We start from the raw sequence: 20,855 nt of genomic DNA on the forward strand, positions 1-20,855 counted from the left end.
TGCAGGATAAGTGATATGGATTATGAATGAATGAATGAATGAATGATTAATATCTCATGTTTAAACCCATCCTCCAGCAGTCCGCTCAACAATATACAAATACTTGGAGAACATCATTCATGGAGGCTTTGACCTCTTGGACACAGAAATCATGTGGAAAAAAACAATAATTGTCTTAAAATATCTTTATTCAACAAGTAAAATGTCCACAGCAAAGACTCTGGCCAACACCAACAACAACTTCTATAAGGCATGTTGTCTTTTTGAATGGCTTCATATATGTACACATATAAATATGTGTAGATATACTTGTAGGGCCAAAACCAGAGGTCCTGATGCTGAAAGGTGGAGCTCTGGAGGTGTTGCCTCGGCTTTTCTCTCCCGACACCAATCCGATGCTGTAAGCTAATCTTTTGGAAGGGTTTCTTCCTCCTTGGCAGGGTTGCTTCTTGGCTGGATTTTGTGCTTTAGCCGCTATGCAAGCGTCAGCGTCCTGTCCTTCGTTCCCCAAAGCAGAATCATACATTGTTGCACCATCGACAAACATAAAATAGGAATCACTTAATACCAATCTGCATAAGCGTTCGGGCTGAAAGTAAGAATAAAAACAGACATAATCCATAATTGCGATAAAAACACGGCGCGGGGTGACAATCCCCGGAGTGGATTGGAGGTGGAGCGGAGAGCTACGGCGGTGAGGAGAGGGTCCGGCACGCACGCAAATCAATAAGTAGGCCAGGGCCTATAGGCATCACGTCTGCATGGGGCTGCGTGCAAAGCATGTGTGTGCATGTGTGCGTGTGTGTGTGTGTGTGTGTGTGTGTGTGCCAGAGGGGGATTTTCTGAGTCAATCGGTTTTGATGGCGGCCCGCTGCAGCGTTTCATTAAGCTGCTGTGATGGAGGAAGCCGGCAGCCGGTCTGAGATTACCAAACAGAACGGCAGTGTGAGTGGATGCGATCTGCGCCTGGGTGTGTATGTGTGTGTGTGTGTGTGTGTGTGTGTGTGTGTGTGTGTGTGTATGTGCTCAGGGCTTCAGTCTCCTCACCTTGCCCTTTGAACAAATACAAATGTATGTTCTCTACAGCTAGCTTGTGCTTCTCGTTGACGCCGTTCCGAGTGTTGTTCCTCATCAGATCCACTGACATCACTGCGTTGCTGGCTCACATAAAGATAAAAAACCACCGCGGCGCTTTTATTTCACAAAATAAATTATATCAGGGCTTCTTTGCTGCCGTATCACATACATAGAAACAGAGATGCGCGTCCAGGAAGTGCTTCCTCACAGCCAGACGGCCCATCATTCAGCAACCACAGGGATCCTGGTCACTTTCCAACGGGACGGATAGAGAGAGAGATATGTGCGCCGTGGCTCATCGCCATAGAGGTAACTGGGTGTCTGGCTAAGGGGAAAGGGGAGAGGAGTGCAGCGGGGTAGAAAGGGTAAGGGGGGAAGGGCATCACTTGAAGGAAGCACGGACGGCGCGGCCCTTGAGCGGCTGTGGAGGCCGGTAGTTGTCCATCATGCAGCACTCGGCCTCGCCCTCAGCGGAGAAGAGCAGCGAGCGGAATTTGGCCATCTGTGAAAGAGGAGAAGACAGTTGTCCATTGCAGAGCCTGTGACCGTCACTCAATCGGCTGTCGGCCAAGGCGCCCGTTCAAATACAGAACACTTTCCCTGCTGCGGCTATGAGGCTGAAGGTTACCTGAAGTAGCCTTCGGGCTAGAATAATGATTTTTTGTTTCTTACGCCCGTGGCAGAAAAGATCCGGCACACACTCACTCAGGAATCTCCACCTTTCCGAGCCAGAGAAGCATCTAAAATTCAATGCCTGCGAATTTGATAGGCTAATCCTGGTGCAGCTCCAGAATTTCCTTGAACCACAAATGTGGCTGCGACCGTGATACGTATGTGACTGTGTGAAACGTTTCTAAAGTGGACTTCGGTAGCGAGATTGTATTTCATTCCGTCACAAGGGCTCCTTCATCCCCTTTCAGCCAGGAAGCTCATCTGAACAATTAGGTCCTTGAGGTAGATCATTGTGTGTGTGTGTGTGTGTGTGTTCGCAGGAAGGGCTATTCTAGCTATCGGGCGCTCGGCCAACCCCGGGGGTGGGGGGGGGACGTACCTGTGCGGAGCTGATGGTGATTGGCTCCTTGCAGACGATCCAAGACACACTCTCCAGCAGAGGAGGCGTGGTCAGGGAGCCGTCGTAGGTCCAGTAGTCAAGGCAGCCGGGGAGCAGGGTGGCCGGGTCAAAGTTGGCGAAGGAGGTTTGCTTCCCCTGGAAACAGAGGACGTCACAACAGAGTTCAGATCAGACAGAGCACCGGGAATTAGTCAGAGACGGGAGAATGCGCGTGTTGCCGACATACTTTGGCCTTGATTACGCTGAACGCGTCAAGGATCCTCTGGAGGTTGGGGTTCTCGCCGCCGATCTGATGAGAACACAGCATGTCAAACACAATTCGCTATCGAACGGGTCTCGGTTGCTCCCGGCAACGGATTCGAACCTTCAGGAAAACTCCGACGACGGCGAGCCCGTCCGGTTTGCTGGCAGCTTCGCCGAAACTGGGGTATTTGGTGTTCCAGTGCACCAGATGGAGCTGGAGACGGAGGGCAGGGGGAGCGGGGACACAAAAAGACAATCACTTCCTGTTTGATATGCAGAGCCTGGGTTTACTTTCAGGCAAAGTCTAGGGAAAATCTTTACTTTTGCTTTCTGGCCTCCTCTCTGGCTACCCTTCCTGAAGGGGGACTTGAAATGTTTGAAACGATTTTGATTAAAAACTTCAAAAAAATGTAACTACTGATATTGATGGGAGTCATAGGCGACATCTTATCTTATCTTATCTTATCTTATCTTATCTTATCTTATCTTATCTTATCTTATCTTATCTTATCTTATCTTAGTTAAGTCATTACAACCATTACAGAAAAGTTTTTTACTTTCATATGTGTAAAAGTATATATGTATGCATGTGAATGTTTATATGTGCATACAAGTGTGCATATATATATATATATATATATATATATATGTGTGTGTGTGTGTGTGTGTGCACACACATATATGTATATATATGTATATATTTACATGCATACACACATATATATGTATACACACGTTTATATATCTAATGCATACACACATATATCGAGATCTATAAATATATATAAAATGTATAGATAACAAATATATGTTTTATACATATTTACTATTTTATACAGAGGTGTTTTGCCCTCGTAATGCCTGACAGGGTTGTCTCTCACCTCAGCAGGGTATTTGGTCCCAGCGACGGTGTGCTCAGAGCCCCGGTCATCTGACGCTCCCCAGTGGAAGTGGAACTGCTTGAGCCTGTAGGTCCCCGAGATGGGTCCCCCGGTCAGGGCTGCAGACAAAACACACACACACACACACACACACTGGGATCAGCCACAGGTGGCAACCCTGCCTTGGAGAAACGCCTCAGGATTAAAGAAGTGACCGGTTCTGAGACGTGTTTGCACAGCGGCCGCGGGGAGCAGGATGCAGTTCCTGTTCTGCGTTCCATCTGAAGGTTCATTCGGGCCCAGATGATGTCCACGTATTGTTATGGTTGAGCCTGTTATGTAACGTCTCTATTTGCAATGTACAAACGCCCTGGAATCAGCCACCGATAATCCCGTATATTGTTCTATTTCTGCTCCTGTGGCATCCGATGCAAACACGGAGGTCTCCAGAAAGCTCTGTCATGCAAGAAGATGACTGAAAGACACATCTCCCAAAGCAGCGAGGATCTTCATTGTTTACTCTAAATCTCATCTCAAATCAAATCACTATTCAGGCCGCCATCTTGGAAACACAGCGTCGGCTGTTATTTGCCGTCCAGATCGGAAGGCACGGTCGCTGCCGTTACGCAAGAAGGTTCGGGAAAACCTGCGTAATGAATTCAGTGGGAGGATTATCTGGAAAGGACACGGCGAATACACACATTCCCACACACACTCACACAACCCTCTCTTCTGCATATTAATAGTTAACCATGCTGGACCTGCTTTCACAGTGACCTTTGCCTTTCTGCCAGCCTGACCCCCACACCCAATGTTGCACACAGCCGGCGTGGGAAAGGTTTACCTCAGGGTGTGTGTGTGTGTGTGTGTGGCCAATTCAATTAGGACCTGGTGCTTTGTTCCATCTGAATAGATCTGGCCTGAGCAGAACCAAAGTCTCGACAATAAAAAAAAGGAACCCCAGACTAGGGTGATGGGTGTGTGGAGATGGCGGTGTGATGTGTGTGTGTGTGTGTGTGTGTGTTTGTGTATGTGTGTGTGTATGTGTGTGTGTGTGTGTGTGTGTGTGTGTGTGTGTGTGTGTGTGTGTGTGTGTGTGTGTAGGGGGGGGGGGAGCGCATCTCCAGCCTGGTTCCACCCCCCGAGAGAAGGTGCAGGGGAACCAGGCTGCTGCGTCCCTGAATTCGGACCGCGTCGAGGAGGTACTGACTTGAGCTGTCGTTGTCGTCCACGAAGGTCACCTGGAAGGAGTGTCCGTTGTTGAGGATGTCAAGGCAGGTGGACGGGTCGTACTTCAAGCTCAGCGGCTTCAAGCCCGTGTCGAAGGACGCCTGGCTCGGCACAATATCGATGGGCGACTGGCGCGGACCGTTGGCGATGGGGAAGCCCTCGCACCATTTGTCGGGTCCTGAAACGACATGGATGCGAGTGAGCACCCCGACCTGCAAATTGTGCGTGTCGTGCGTGAGAAGAATCGGCGCATATGGCTAAATAAGACTGGAGATGCGCCTCCGACGCGCGTAACCTCCCCCTCCTCTCCCCCGCCATCCTCCTCCCCGCGTCTGCGCCATTCTCCCGATCCTATAGCGCAGAGGTTTTTGCGGTGCTTATGCGCGTCCTTGCGGGGTGCGCTCCTCACCGTTGTTCTTAGCATATCCCCACGCGTGGGCCATGGTCACGACTGTGGTCCGAGGGTTGGTGTCGCTGCGCAAGAGTTCCGGTGGCGTTTTTCGTCCCGGCGCGGAGCAGCCAGTGCCTTTCACCTGACAGCTGCGCGGCTTATATAGGGACCCCCCCTTCCTCCTCCTCCTCCCCCCTTCATCCTCCTCCTCCCCCCTTCACCCCCTCCGTCTGGGTGCTGTTGATGCCCGGGAGGAGTGTCAAGCCGCCGCAGTGGTGTGGATCAATACCCCCCCTCCCCCCTCCATGATGTTTTCATGCAACGGTGCGTCTCTATGTCACCTTCCGACGGAGGGTGTGTGTGAAGGGGGGTTGAGTTATAACACTCACACATGCACGCGTTATAACCGTTTAATTAGACGTCCTCCTATAGCGCAGTCAGTTCTGCAAATAACTAGTGTTGTTACTGAAGAGCAGCGTCTCAGATCCACCTGAGTCTACAATAGAATAAATGCTATTTGCATTTCAATTTGCACTCTTTCTTTCAACTTGCATATACGCCGTTTCACTTCCCTGCACCGTTTGCATGTCTTTGCAATAAAATGCGTATTATTTGTTGTATTTTTTCCCTGTGTGCTATCTTGTTTCGCTATGGACGGTGGAATAACAATTTCATCGCGCGGGGAATCTCGTTTCCAGACTGTACATGTGACGGTCAACGCTTTGAATCTTCGATATAGAATAGAATAGATCCGTATTGTGCACTCAGTCTCGCCGAGCAGCAGAATAATTCAGTTTCTATGGGGTTCATTTTGGAGCCCCGTACCTGGAATACGACATGCAATGCACTATCGGTGCACATAATAATAATAATATGATCATTATTAATCACATCATTATGATTGATAATAATAACGATGATGATGGAAGATCGTGCAGAACCTCAGATTCGTTTTAAATCTGCTCCCCCTCCATTAACCCACATTTTTATTCTGCAAATCACCCCCGAATCAGGAGAACGCCTTTTATTCTCATTTGCAGAGCGAAGCTTTCATTCCCATCCCCGACACGCTGCTGAGGCGATGCTGATGAAGAGAACCGGGAGTTTGCAGCTGCACTCTGACGCCACCGGGTGTTGAGTAATGAAATGACATGTTTTGTGTCAAAGGAGCAACAGTTTGGGGTTTGAAAATAAAATCAGCTGTTTTGTACAGCGTTTGGAAAATAACTTTTATTTGAATGATGTACTACCAACCCGTGCACACTAAATAAAATAAAATAGAAAAATCCCAGAAAGCCAGGCTGGTAAACATTCCAATTTTTATTTTAGTGCAAAATTAAAATCCATGTCAAGACTTGGTGAAAGTATATTTTCTATTTTCAACTGGACTGGAATTTCTTCCCTTGAAGACGTTTCAACTTTTTTCGGCTTGAATGAGGCTGTATCACGTTGGGGTGACTTGTTTTTAACGGGGGAGTTGTTTGCAGAAACTAGGTTGAATCGGGATGTTGTGTTAATCGCCATATTGTCCATTCACTGCGTTTATATGCTCCATCTTTTCATGTGCAACAATACTATGTGCAATCTGACTCAAAAATATGTGCAATCTGGTCAATATTTCTCTGTACCTTACTCTCTGAAAATTCATTTTATAGTATTGCACTTCATGATAACAAAATGAATTATTGTTATTATTATTATTGTTGTTGTTGTTGTTGTTGTTGTTGTTGTTGTTGTTGTTGTTATTATTATCATTATTATTATATTCGATTCCACCTTGATGTTCGAGCTGCAGTTGCTGTCAAGCGCGCTTTGGGTGAACCTGGGAGAGAAGCGCTTTAACCCCGTCGCACTTTGATGACGCCAGGCAAAAAAATTACCTCAGTGCATGTTGATGACGTCGCTTTGCGCATGTCCCTGCCGCACATGAGGGGTACAACGGTGATACCGTAAAGTAAGGTATGCAATTTTGTCTATTTTACCGTCAAGTGTCTCGCTTGTTACATAAAACCAAGCGGACTTGTATTTTTTTTTCAATTTTGACCGAAAAAAGACGAAAATGCCTGTTGCACTAGTTCGCTCAGTGAGACAGTAGCAAACAGCTACTGTTTGGCTAACTGTAAGCTAGCTATAAACTAACTGTTCACTGCTGCTTTCACATGATGCGATTTTGGTGACACACAGTCACACTTAGCTCTTAGCAAACTGAACCGTATGCTGCTTGCTTATTTTGCAACTGTAGTCGTAAACTATCACTTAGTTGTTTGCAAGTAGTTCACCATGCGACACCCGTCGTTTACAGCCACAGTTGGCTGTTAGTTCGCAAGAAAGCTGTTTGCCAGCTGCTCAACAGCAAAATGCAACGTTGAGCGACACGCGTTTTGTTTTTTTTTGTTGAATCTGAAAGTTGACGGGGATTTATGGTAAGAAACGTGTGACGAAAAAGAACAGACACGTGGCGGAGTCGTTCAATTGTTAAATTAGTTAACCTGGCTTTCAAACAATGGTGCCCCCCAGATCATCCTCTTTTAACATGTAACCAAGGTAAAGGCCTGTTCTTTTCGCTTCTCTTAGCCACTCAGGGAGGTAGGAAATTCTGCTTTTCCATGCAGACAGGATTTTCAGCATGGGGCAATGTATAGACAAATACATACTATAGTAATAAACTAATGTAGCGAATAACAGGCTAGGGATCTATAAGGCTGCACGAATGGCTTAAATGAAAGATTTTTAATAACCTCTTTGACAACAATGAGAGACTTTCACTTGCAGGAAATTTCACAGCAATGCTATAGCGTGGTGATATCGAGAAAATTTTAACTTGGTAGTGATTCCTGGACTGTAGATGTTTCCAAGACACTATGTATATTCCGATGATGTATAATTTTGTTTTCAAGTATTCTGCTATTGCACAACTTAACTTGCACAATTGGGGGCTGACAAATTACTTTTTTTCCCCACTGTAACAATGTAGAGTTGGCAGAGTGATGCTGAGAGGAGGTTTTTCTTCTCTTACGCAGTTCTTCTCAATTATTTTCTGATACGCCTCCCCCAGTAAGAAACCCCCCCCCCCATTCTCCCATTCTCTCATATTATATCCTTATTAACATAAAAGAAATTAAAACAGAAAGTGATATCGATCAACTTGCAACAAAGAATATCTTTATAAACTTTTTTTTGTCTGTAACAGAAAATGTTAAAAGTGCACCCATTTGCCTGAAATTAAGAAATATTAAATACTTATTTACACTGAACTGAACTATTTGATACTGAAAAATGAAATTAAATAAAATCAATAAATAATACATTCAAATTGATCAGCAACATTTACTCAGAAATACAACACAAGACTTTAACCTACAAAATAAAAATGAATACAACATCATGTGCTGATTTTTTTTTTTTTAAATCAAACTCAGCAAGCATGGATTGATAGCTACAGTGAGCATGCTTCGCAGTGCACAGCTTTTTGAAAGTGGGGTCTGAAGCATGACACTGCAACTCTCAGCTCACAGTAAATACACCGGCTTTTCCTTGTCTCCTCCTGTGGTCAAGCGCTACATGCCGGTTGTCATATTTCCTGGTCTTATCTTTTGGGTGACTTTAATTTTGTCTCATTATCTTCATCTCTCACTGCATTTCTTATCATCCCTGTTATTATTTTTTTTTCCATGATGTCTCTTGAGGGTTTGTTCACTGCGCTTCATATCTTCTATTCTTTGCTGTGCGCACGGATGCTCTGGGCACAAAAAACAAAACAAAACTACGCCATAGAGCTAATAGCCTATGCACACTGACAATGACAGGCAGATTGTTTTTTAGTTTGTAAATGTGACACTCACAGTTGGGATTGTCTCAACGATTTAGAACGAGCTTGCCCCCTTAGCCTTTTCCTAATCTATCAGCTTTTCAGTAACCATGATAGGTTAGAAGTTCAGGTGTCCTGAAAAAGTGTGAGACGGAAGAAATAAGACTCAATTTAGTGAAAGGCAAGCCCTGTTCAGGAAGGAGAAATCCTTATCAGCGTCACTCGGAGTCACTCCTGTTAATCATTGGCACCCCTGCCACCTATTATCATTCATTACCTTGAAAATGCCAATGTTTCCTCCTGAGTTTTGGTCTGAATGTTCTCCACTTTTTGTTAGTTTGCAGCATAATCGTCTGTTTCCCTTCTCTTTTGTCAGTATTGAAACAAAGCCAGGTGACACCCCAGAAATTGTTTCTTAATGGACTTGCCATTATCCCTTAAGCCCCCAAGTTTTGCCGCATGCAGAAGGAGAAAACGATTCGGTGTATCTTCTTCGTTAGATCCGGGCTAGTCTGACAAGTGAGGGATTCACAGCTCCGGCTTTTTAGCTTTTAGCATCTGAAGCGAGATAAAATAAACTGAGTGCCAGGTGCCTCCAAAATTACATGGAGGGTAATATCGGCAGTGCCATTGGAAGGTTGTATTGTACCAGATATGGATGTAAAGCTAGCAAATTAAATAATGTAATTGTACATGATGGTAATAATAAAAATTAATGAAAAGTGAAGAGTAATCTTGCACACGGTGGGAAAACGTGACATTTCCTGACATTTTCCTGTCATATCTTGACGTAACATAGAAATGTACTGCAGAGCATACGGTGTGTGCGCGGGGTATAGAGTTGACCGATTCCTGCTCAGGCAGCGTCTTCTGACCGACACTCTCTCCCCAGGTAACATGGCCAAGAATAAACAGAGAGTAAAGAAACACAAGAACGTCTTTCAAGTGGCAAACAAGCCCCAGAAGCTGAAGAGCAAAGCCAAACCTGTCACGACGGTGCTGAAACAAGTGAGTGCCGTTTGCTTCTAGGTTTTCTGCCGCCACGCGCTTTGATTGATACCGGCCGTGTCACAACTCTTCATCGATCCTCCTATTGGTTGTATGATTAGAAGTCAGGTCAGAATTTATCCATTAGCCGCCAAATCTCAACGCGGTCGTCTAACACATTCCGTTTAGAGAATGTGTGGACCACATTTTCTAAAACGGCCTGTAAAAACCCAACATTCAATCCAACATTGGAGCAGACACTTGGAGACTTGGAGCACAGAGGAAACTGTTGCCTTTTCCTGGGGCGGGAACCTCGGTGTGGGCGGCCTTCTTCCCACTGTAATGATACACTAGCTTTAATATTCATAAAAAAATTTGGGGGAAAAATCACAAGGCACACCGCCAAACAAAAATATCACAAAAATTATATTTATTGAAATATAATGAAAATGTACTCTGCTCAGGTTTACTAACCTTTTTTGGTTCTCTCTCAACACTGCATGATCAAGCCTTCACATTGGCTGGAGTTTCCTCTAGGACGCCGGTCAGATCGGCTGCTTTTCTTGTCAAACATTTATCCAAGCCATCTCCGGCCTGTCCTCAACCACAGCGTGACTGTGAACTATTGTTATACTGCCCTCTAGTGGAAGATCATTGAATAGTTCTTTCTGGGAGGACCAATTAGCTGAAGTGGGATCATGTTCTCCGGCACAGTGCTGCTTTAGACAATCCTTGAAGCAACAGATAGTTCCAGTTGGTCGGCCCAGGTATCTCCCCTCTCCTCATCAAGGTTGGTTTGAAGAAGCTGGTAGCCAGAGAAGCTCTGGGAAACAACCCCTGCTCACAGATTGCTGTCGCAAAGTGTGACATAGCGAGCACACGCCTGAATATCTGAGAGTCCCATCTGTACGTCTTGGATGCTCTAAAATGAACTATGACCCCCACAGATCAAGGTTGGGAAAAGTGAGAAGGTGGAGAACCTCAATCAGATCTTCACAGAAGTCCAGAGGGACCTGACGAGTGTTTCAAAGTCTGTCGCTCCCGAACCCAAGCAGCAAGCAAAGGTCTTTAAAAGAGCTCTTCTTCCCACCTCCCCCTTCACCGGGAGTGCTAGACCTAACCTCTTGTCTCTCCGTCGTCTCCTCAGATCATCAGGGAGCCGCCGAAGGAGTCCGTCAACGTGGACAGCGCCGCCCAGCTCTTCTCCCAGCTCTGAGGGAACAAATGAGAAGGACCATGTCCGTCGCCTGGACAGAACGCTCAGTGACAGGAGCTGTCGGTTTTCCTCCCCTGGCAGCGCGTGGCACGGAGTTTAAGAGGAGGCCAGCAGGGATTTAAAGCCCCGCAATGTGTTTACCAGACAGAAGTGTGAGACGTTTGCTGAGTGAGATGTCCTATCCGGTCCTCCGGATAATTTCATTTTCCTGATGGACATTCTCCGTGGGTTTGCTGGCCCCTGCAGCTGCTAATAATTAATATATTCTTTTCATCAAGGTATTCCTTGTTTTGTCTTGTATTAAACATAAGCTTGTAAAATGAACTTTCCAGAGTTCCGTGACAAGCACGTTTCAGTTGTAAAAAAACAAACTAAAGCCCCACATGTACTTATAATGATGCATTAAATACATTTAAGGGGGAAAATGAGCTTTGATTTTGTTTTTACCTGACAATCTTTTTTTTCATTATTTTGGTTTAAATGAAGCTATTTTGAAATTAAAAGCATCTCTTATGACCTTCACACCGCATCTTCCTTCCCCCTCGGGGTTCTTCCTGAGTGGTGAATTTTTCCCCTCACAAAGTGCGTGTGTGTATACGTGTGTGTGCGTTTAAACAAACGGACAGTGGTTTCTCCACCCGAGGATCTCGTATCGATTTCCAGGTTCCGCCTCTGAGCAGCAGGCCGCTCCCGGCGTCGCTGCTTCACGCTGGTGGACCTCAACATCCGAGGCCAGAGAGGAACCGTATCCAGCCACTCATTCGTTTCCACGGCGACCCCTGCGGCGGTAAGCCGGTCAATAAGTGGATCGATGAGCGAAGGACCCGGGGCTCGGCCGCACTGACAAATATCACAATGTGTGGAAGCCAGTTCTGTGGACCGTCTTCACGGCCTGGTGTGGAGGTCGATCTGGAGAAAAGCGGGAGCCTTTAGTGACGGAAAAGTAAAGCGGCTCTTTCATGAGCGGCAAAAATCACGGAGATAAGGAAGAGTCGACCCCATGACCCGAAGATGTCGGCGGGTTCCTCTCGCCTGGTTTGTCCGCTCAAAGTAGGCGCCTGCTGGGACGAGTCCAGGCTGTTAGTCAATGTAAGCTGCATTAAGAATATCGTGCTGGGCTCAGGGTTTGTTCACAGAAAATGCATTAAAACAAAACTAAATAAAAACTTGACAGGGTTTATTGTGCCAAAACTCATATTTACTGCAAAATAGTTTGAGTAAAATTCATGCATGCATTAGCTGTATTGCTGATGTGACGGAGAACATCTATGATCTATGATAGAAAACTATCTAATCAACAAATCTGATAATAAAATGAATTTGGAGCTTTTCTTTATCAGTCACAGAGGTGAGCACCATGAGAGCTCCCTCTAATATGCAGCATAAAACATATTCTACTGTGAATTGCACAGGTGCACCTCGGAGATGCAGATGCTTCAGGGTTATCTGGTGCAGCTGCAGTGGTGCGAGTGCCGCTCGCTCGTTGGCCGTGTAAAAGTCAGTAACAATCGGATGCTTTCAAAGTGCCTCCCTCGCAGGAAGCACGCCGCCAGGAAAGCGTCCAGCCGACCAAAGGGAGCTGCAATGGAGGTCAGGCTCCGGCCATCCCGGGGGTTTTCTGGGTTTGAACTGTTGTGAATGCTTCCATGTGAAATATAATAATAAAATTCAGAAGAAATAATTTCAAATCAATAAAACCCTCAATTCAATATTTACCTGTGACCTTGTGACGCTTCAAGATGCTGTTTTTTTTTCTTTTGAACATTTATTAGAACAAGTTCCTTAACAGAGTTTTACACATTCTTACAAAACCTCATAACAAGATATAAATTATACAATAATCTTTATAGGTCACTTATTTCCTCAATAGCACGTGAAAAATCAAATAAAACTAAAAAAAAAAAAAAAAAAAAAAAAAAAAGACAGAGGGAAAAAAAAAAAAAAGATGCTGTTTTTTTTTTTTTTTTAATTTTACCTGCTCCGTCTTTGTGCCGGATCAAATATAACATTCGCTGCTGCTCAACACAGAGAAATGATGTAATTACAAACGCAACCGTGACAACAGCTCCCTTTGCTCAGTTAATGCTGAGTGGAATCCGAGGACCAGCTCGGACCAGAAAACACCCAACTGATGCCCGTTTGAGAAATCCGCTCATGTCTACCCAGCGGGCCGGCTTTCATGGGAGCAGGTGCCGGGGTCACGGGGTCGGCGGGGGAGCAGGTGGTCCGGCAGCGGCCCCGTGGCGGTGTGCGGCTGGGACGGCGGGGGGTCGTCCCCCTGTGCATGCAGATGTCGGTTTGAAGGTGATCTGCAGACGCCGGGAGGGAGGCGCTCACTCGAGACACACTTCATGCTCTTCACAATCACTATGTGGAAGCGGGACTGGTAAGTGTTTTTTTTCTGTTTGTTTTATTGTTATTTTGAACATTTTCAATGATTTACAAAATTCGCTTGATTTTTTTCCACATTTGATTCTGGCGTTTTCATGCACAATTTAGGTTTATATATTTACAGGCTTGGGTTAGGATTGAGGATACGGTTAGGGTTAAGATTAAGGTTCAGGTTAGAATTAAGGTTAGGGTTAGGATTAAATGAAGGTTTGGGTAAGAGTTAGGATAAAGGTTAGGGTTAGGATTCAGGTGTGGGTTCAGATTAAGGTTAGCATTAGGATTAAAGTTAGAGTTGGGGTTAGGATTAAGGTTTGGGTTAGGGTTAGGATTCAGGTTAGTGTCAGGGTTAAGATTAAGGTTAGCATTAGGATTCAGGTGTGGGTTAGGGTTACAGTTAGGATTAAGGTTAGGGTAAGGGTTAGGATTAGTATTCTGGTGTGGGTTAGGGTCAGGGTTTGGGTAAGGATTAACGTTAGTGTCAGGGTTAAGCTTAAGGTTAGCATCAGGATTCAGGTGTGGGTTAGGGTTACGGTTAGGATTAAGGTTAGGGTAAGGGTTAGGATTAGGATTCTGGTGTGGGTTAGGGTTAGGATTAAGGCTATTAAGGTTAGGATTAGGATTCAGGTGTGGGTTAGGATTATGGTTAGGGCTCTGGTAAATACTGGCTCTCCATTGGTACTGCCATCAGGTCTTGGTTTCATTAACTTGATGAAGTATACTAGTTTTGTAGGATTTAACTAAAAAGAACAATCATTGTCATTAAGGTTAGGACATGGCCAAGATTCCCTTAATCCTAACCTTGATCCTAAAACTACCCCAACCTGATCCTTTATCCTCACCTCAACCCCAATCTTAATCCCAACCTTAATCCTATCCTTTACCCTAACCCTAACTTTAATCCTAACTCTAACCTTAATCCTACCCTAACCCTATCTTCAGCCAAAACCCGAGCCCTAACACTAATTCTAACTCTCCAACTGTAAATTGGACAAGTTTGCCGATGGTGCCGTAGGAAATCCCACCAGACAAAATGAAGGTAGGTTCAATTGCCATCACTGTATTGCATACAGTTCTACAGATCGACAACTTTGAGGATCGGGTTGGCAAGGCAAGGGGCGGTTGGAGTTTTAGGATCTGTGTTCGGGTCAGGGTTTCTGTTGAAACTAGGATTAGGATTAAGGTAGGGGTCAGATTAAGGGCTCTGGTAAATTTGGGCTCTTCCTTTGTACCGACACCAAGTTTGGGCTTAATTTACGAGATGATACTAGTTTCAAGGGATTTAACAAAAAAAGGTAAAATTCTGGTCATTAGCGTTAGGGCATGGCAAGGGGGAATGTAAGCGCCATCACATGGTGGCGATTCTCCAAAACTTGTATCTGAAGAACCATATGAGAAAAAGTGATGAAAACTGGACCAGCTCCCATTTTGTCTTGGGTGGACAAATTTTTTGAGCTCTTTTTGGATTTTACCTGGAATTTAAAAAAAATGGTGTTTTCGAGAAGTCGATTTGTCCTGCTGCCGTGTTTAAGTGAAATGTCCACAAGATGGCGCTGTGTGTGGTCTTATCAATATGCATGGGGACGAGCCATGCTCAGTGTGTGTGTGTGTGTGTGTGTGTGTGTGTGTGTGTGTGTGTGTGTGTGTGTGTGTGTGGTTGCAGACTGACTTCAGAGGTTGTAGTTATAACTTTCCCCGATGCTTCCCTTCCACGCCTGGATCTCCTGACTGCGTCTTCTCAGCTTTCAGGATTCTGCTTTGCTCCTTCACACCAATGCCATGAAACACTGAGAGGTGAGCAACCTTGACTATCTTGAAAATAAAAAAAAGATGATAATGGACAGATTTAAAAGGTCTAAACACTAATCAAATTGGATTCTAAGTCACGAAACGTCAGATGTTTCTTTTAGGATCTGCACTGAGGCGCTGCATGGTGGACCTTCAGGACCTGGATGATGATCATCAGTAGGCCTTCGTTTGCTGTCAGTCCAGAGCCGTCTTGATGTTTCTGACAATTTATGCCCCCCGGTTGGATTCTCTCAGGAGGCCTTCCTGCGTGGAGTCTCCATGTTCTCCCCGTGTCTGTTCGGGGTTCCTCTGGGTTCTCCGGGTTCCTTCCACAGTCCCAATAAACGGTGGAGGTCTCATCCAATGACAGCAGGGATCGGCTCCAGAACCCTTACGAGCGAGTGCAGCAGGAGTGCTATACATATGAATGAATGGATCTTCTTGTTAGACGTCTTTGTATCACTGATGAAAAAAGACCCCTCTCTGTTTGAATCAGTGTTTCATTTCTTCAGAGGTTGTTATTCCAATGCCAGATCATTCATGATGTTCTGAAGCTGCTGCCGTCGCCGTGGTGACCAGGCGGAACAGGTCCTCTCCACCGTCTCTTTGGAGATCAGCGGAGAGCGGCGGAGCGTCAACCTGTTGCTCCGTGCCAGAGAGGAAAGAGGAAATTTTTTATTCTCTTCAGTTTTTGACTCTCAGAAAGGAAAAGAGTACCTCAGGCCGACTTTAGAAAAGTCAGAGTTGTTTTTTTAACACGTCCAGATGACGAAGTTCAATGAAGGTGTCATTTTGATCCAATGATGTGATTTTACACAAGCAATTTACTTTCTACTCTTTTCTTGGTGAAAATGTGTGTTAATTGAAACCCTTTAATTATCAGAGTACTGTTATTTTTTTTTGTACTTTAAAATTATATATATAAAACATTGAATAAATTTGTGGTCCAAGACTACAAATTTGAGTTTAATTCAATTTTTATGTTAGCCTGGTGGATTTTCATTCCATTCTGGTTTTAAGGGAATGTGTTTTCACCTACTGTCACTTACATGCATTTTCCTGGCATTTTGGTGTTGAGTTTTTTTTCCCAATTTAATTTAATTAAATTTAATTTAATTTAATTTAATTTAATTTAATTTAATTTAATTTTTAATTTTTAATTTTTAATTTTTAATTTTTAATTTTTAATTTTTAATTTTACTGTTTATTTCTTATTTTTTCAAAGTTTTTAGCATCTTTTTTTCCTTTTAGTTTCTGACTGTAGCGCAAACAGTATCCTATAGATAATGAATGAATTAATTTTCATGTGTTTTACTCCTTACTCATTTCATTTTATTTCTTTGATGGAAAGTGCTTTAAAAATAATGTATTTTATAATAATAGGAACAATAATGACAATAGCAACAACAACAACAATAGTAATAATAATAATGATGATGATGATGATGATGATGATGATGATGATGATGATGATGATGATTACTATTATTATCATTATATCATTTTTTTTTTGGCATTGTGAAATAATGGTTGCCAACCATGGAGGTGTCTGTATTTTTAGTTTAATAAAGTAGTCCTGTCTGCATCGGTGTCCTTGAATGCTTTTCCGGTGTCTCGTTGGTTGTGTGGGAAACAGCAAAAACGTTTGAGGCTGTGCAGCAGCAGACGATGAACTTAAAGCCTCCCATTTATCAGCGTTAAAAGGTAAAGCAGTCAGGTTAATGAGGGCCGGCGTCAGAGCCACACTCCATTAGCCCCAGAATCAGGTCAACGCCACTGCTGGCCCGCACTGTTAGCCCACATTACTAGTCACAGCTGGCCACAGCTGGCCACCCCTGCTCCCATTTCACCTGCGGGAGGCAATGGCTCACCGCTGAGCCGAGCACAAGTCTTTCCTCAGACACGATGACCGAATGAGACGTTTCGTTTATTTGTTCGTTGGAGATGCAGATTGGCTACTGGTTTGTTGAACAGCAAGTTTGAAGACTCAATCATTCGTTTGTTTGCTCATTAGAGACCCAGAATGGAGACTGGTTCATTCATTTGTTCATTCTCACATTTGTATGCTTGTCCGTTTTTTCGCTTGAGACCCACATTGGAGACTCGTCCGATCGTCAGTCGGAGACTCGTTCATTCACAGCACAGCAGGTGTGTGTTCATGTGTTTGTGTGTGTGTCTTACTGAAATGAAAAGAAAACACAGCCTGGAGAATTGTCACATTCTGGCGTGAAAAAAAATCGACCCTGCTCCAATGTGTTAGTGCTCATCTCGGGACCGACCGACGTAATTATCCTGTCGCATGGTGACGGAACATCAGAACAAGTGGATGAGTACAACAGCAGCATCAGGAGCGAAGACTCGTTGAGGTTTCAGTTTAAAAAGATCATTGAACATTCTTGACACGGAAATGATTATTACCAAAGCAAATAGTGGTTTATGTGAAAAACACATAATTGTACGGCTAAATTCGATTTGACATGCGGTCTGGGTGGTAAAATGCTTCTCTTGTTGACGTTGATTGATTAGCGCTTCATCTTTTAACTTGCATTAAAGGCTCAAAAGCAGGTAGAAACTTTCACGCCGGGTGAAAATACTGCACTTTGTCGTTTGTCGCTTTCCACGACAGAAACGTAAATCAGCAATTCTTAAAACCGGCGGAGCGGGTTCGATTCCCCCGCGTCCGATCGCTAACGAGGTTAGCCGTAGTTGGGTGAACGATTCACTCCTTCATCGTGGCTGACGCCGGCGTTCATCATACTTTCGGCTGCTGCCGAGCCAAGAAGGGGGAGAATAAAATGAATTTTCCTCCGTCTGTCGCTGCGCCGCTTCCAAGGTTGAATTGCCTATTGATCTCGCTCTCTTTGTCTATTAACGGGGAGCCTTGCATGCCAAGATGGGTCGCGGCTCTGACGGATGCCCGTATCTCAGAGCTGATTGATTCCCCGCTGGCCGGGCCGAACCAAGGCTGGAGGCGGGGGGGGGACGGATGATGGAGTTGGTCTGAGTCCATGCACGCAGCGGGAGGGACCATAAAAGACTTGTTTCATTTTCTTTGCCTAATTTCTTTGACTCACCAATCGGTTTGCGCCTTCATTTCAGAATGAATGAATCGGGAAGAGGAAGGCCATTCTCCGTTTATCTGCAGAGACTCAATGCAATCGATAGCGGCGGTGGAGGGAGTGAAGCGATGAGGCAGTGCCAAAAGATGGAGGCACTGGTGTTGTACAAGGAGTGGCTGAAAGGAAAATACCCCCGCTGTGACTCAGAGAACGAGAACAAATGTCGTGCTGATTGCTCTTTTTGTAAAAAAAAAAAAAAAAAAAAAAAAAAAAAAGTTTTCTCCTGTGCCTGGTGGCGCTTCGCAGTCGGAGCCAGCGGAAATCGATTTTCAAAAATCCCCCAGAAATGCAGGCCAATTTTTTTTTGTCTAAATCCAGCCTTTACAGAAATCTGAGCTGGTGATTGTCTCACCGATTTCTGCAAAAAAAAGTTTGCAACACTTATCTCATTTTTAGCAGCTCGGCTCCGGTATTCCAATACCAGGACCTCACTGCATCCCACAGCGTCACCCCAGAACAAAAGTAACTGAATACAAGTGTGGAAATACCGCAAATACTGATAAAAGTGGAACTGTCATTTATTTGTGCTTGAAGATGTGAAGCTATTTCATCATCATCCTTATTCTTATTCTTATTCTTATTCTTATTCTTATTCTTATTCTTATTCTTATCATCATCATCATCATTATCATTATCATTATCATTATTATTATTATCATTAATAATAGTCATTCAATAATAATATAGTAATAGTATGTAGTATAGTAAATAGACCAACAGGATAAATATATTTATATATTAAATATATTTATCCTGTTGGTCTCAGCCCGCTTGCTTCCTGCCTAGTTTTGTTTATTTACTTTATTCTTATCATCGCTATCGTCATGTTTATGTTGTCATTTAGTTTTGGTCTTCTACTTTCACCCTTACTGTCTTACTTGATGTTGCTGTTGTTGTTCTCTGCTGTCTAATCTAATTGAGGATGTGTTTTGGTTTTTCCAATTGTCTCCTAACTATCTATCTATTAATATATATATTCATATTTATTTGACAATTAAAATCTGTCATGCTGCTGTGACAAAAGAATTTCCCTGATCTCCTTATCTTATCTTAATAATGCTACAACTAATAATCTGTACGTATCTTTTTATACAATAAAAATATAATATCCATTGTTATATGACTTCTTTATAATAACAATGATGATGATGACGATGATGATGAAATGAATAATAATAACTGCAATAATAATAACTGCAATAATAATAATAATAATAATAATGATAATAATAATTCAGTTATAATAATTTGATCACACCTCTACTACTACTTCTGCTACTACTATTACTACTACTACTAATCTGTATTATGATTAATATAATTAATTGTGGTGTGGAGCATCTTTCACATTCCTGGCAGTGTGCGGTCTCTCTCCATGTATGATGAAGGAAGAAGCGGAATCACTCAGTAATGATGCGGCAGCCAAAGTAAAGGGGCTTTTTCCCAAATGTCAAGTGAAATGGTGCAACCTTTTGAAAGGTTAGGCATAACAAGGGAAGCCTCGCCGTACTGGCCAAAACTCCCAACCATTGGCCACATTAACCTCCGCCGGAGCTGATGGAACATCGATAAAGATGTCAGGGGGAAGAATGGAGCTTAAAATGGAGTCCGAAGAATCCGAGTCATGATGATAATAATTACGTCTCTGCCAAAGCATCAATAAATCATGAGATTCCTGGAGGCTGCCGGCTGAATTTAAATTTCGCATCTTTACATAATTACATTTTCCCATTCAAGCAGCTGCTCAGGGTGATGGGGAGGACTTTATGGGGAGGTGATGGACGGGGTTCCCCAGCTCCAACCAGGCTGCTAATGCTTATAAACAACACTCCAGATCAGGTTATGACCTTCTGTGTGTCCTTCGGGAGAAGCAAGGTGCATTTGCAAGATTTTGTTGATCACCGTCGCACTCTAAAGATTGCTCCTCCACTTGAAACATCTCCCGGGCAGATGCTCATGACAGCACAATTCTGCGTTGGCCATCGGGAACTAGAAGGAGGAGATGGAACGCACAGGACGCGTTCGGCTTCGGCACTTCGGGCGACGGTTCTCAGTTAATGAACGCGGCTAATTGTACTCATCATTTCCGAATGCCGGAGTCACTGTGAGGGGAAATGCCTTCTAAATGTCATTTTAATGACGATGCCGCCCCGCCTTCCACGCCACAGCAAAGCACAAACACGGCCAACAGATTCCACAGTCCATATCACATCGCACATAAATGCTAATGGCGGCGCGAAGATGGCTGGCGCCCAGGTCGGTCTTTGTACGGATCGTTACTCGGAATGCCTCGTGGAAACCGTGGCGATGCGACGAGTGAAAAGATGAGTCGGGCACGACTCCGAGGAAAGGGTCTGACCGCTGTGAGGAAGAGATGGTAACAAGACAGGGAGGCGGTTTCACCCGCTCTGCTGCGACTGCCACGAAAATTAAGACGGTAGTTTCACAGCAACGAGACCAGACAGAAGTGCTTCCAGCAGTAAATGACAAACATCACATTTAAAACAGGAACTGATGGCAGAAAGAGGACAATCAAACAAACAGGAAAAAGGATTCAATGGAAATCATGATGAACAGGTTAACAAAAAAGAAAATTAGAGTAGGAAGACCGAACAATAACATACAGCAATATCAGAACAAATGAATGAATGAATA

At 44.1% G+C, this 20,855-nt stretch overlaps 2 protein-coding genes and 1 long non-coding RNA gene across 4 annotated transcripts in view; 2 read left to right on the forward strand and 1 right to left on the reverse strand.

Annotated features, from left to right (window-relative positions):
* The window catches only part of LOC147231778 (uncharacterized), a 34,149-nt gene extending 27,468 nt beyond the window's left edge, over positions 1 to 6,681 (forward strand). The window contains exon 5 of the long non-coding RNA XR_015106496.1: positions 5,935 to 6,681. This is a non-coding gene — a long non-coding RNA (uncharacterized LOC147231778). The remainder of the gene's footprint in view (positions 1 to 5,934) is intronic.
* Positions 171 to 5,072, reverse strand: LOC147231779 (carbonic anhydrase 1-like). Its single transcript, XM_086150842.1, has 7 exons — positions 4,913 to 5,072; positions 4,484 to 4,681; positions 3,274 to 3,392; positions 2,514 to 2,606; positions 2,376 to 2,438; positions 2,129 to 2,284; positions 171 to 1,579 (listed from the first exon to the last, which is right to left on the reverse strand). The coding sequence occupies exons 1-7, from the start codon at positions 4,944 to 4,946 to the stop codon at positions 1,460 to 1,462; spliced, it is 783 nt and encodes a 260-aa protein (XP_086006968.1). The 5' UTR covers positions 4,947 to 5,072; the 3' UTR covers positions 171 to 1,459.
* Positions 6,682 to 6,699: 18 nt separating the features above from the next.
* Positions 6,700 to 11,427, forward strand: rbis (ribosomal biogenesis factor). 2 transcript variants are annotated; one of them, XM_086150843.1, is made up of 4 exons: positions 6,700 to 6,853; positions 9,595 to 9,710; positions 10,637 to 10,753; positions 10,837 to 11,427. In XM_086150843.1, exons 2-4 carry the CDS (start codon positions 9,600 to 9,602, stop codon positions 10,903 to 10,905), a joined length of 297 nt encoding a protein of 98 aa, XP_086006969.1. In that variant the 5' UTR covers positions 6,700 to 6,853; positions 9,595 to 9,599; the 3' UTR covers positions 10,906 to 11,427. The 2 variants fall into 2 exon arrangements, with proteins under 2 accessions (XP_086006969.1, XP_086006970.1); XM_086150844.1 differs by having other exon boundaries at positions 6,738 to 6,848.
* The last annotated feature ends 9,428 nt before the right edge of the window (positions 11,428 to 20,855 follow it).

This window comes from Fistularia commersonii, chromosome 8 (genome assembly GCF_037954325.1).
Source record: "Fistularia commersonii isolate RoL2024-O1a breed Wild chromosome 8, RoL_Fcom_v1.0, whole genome shotgun sequence".
NCBI lineage: Eukaryota > Metazoa > Chordata > Actinopteri > Syngnathiformes > Fistulariidae > Fistularia > Fistularia commersonii.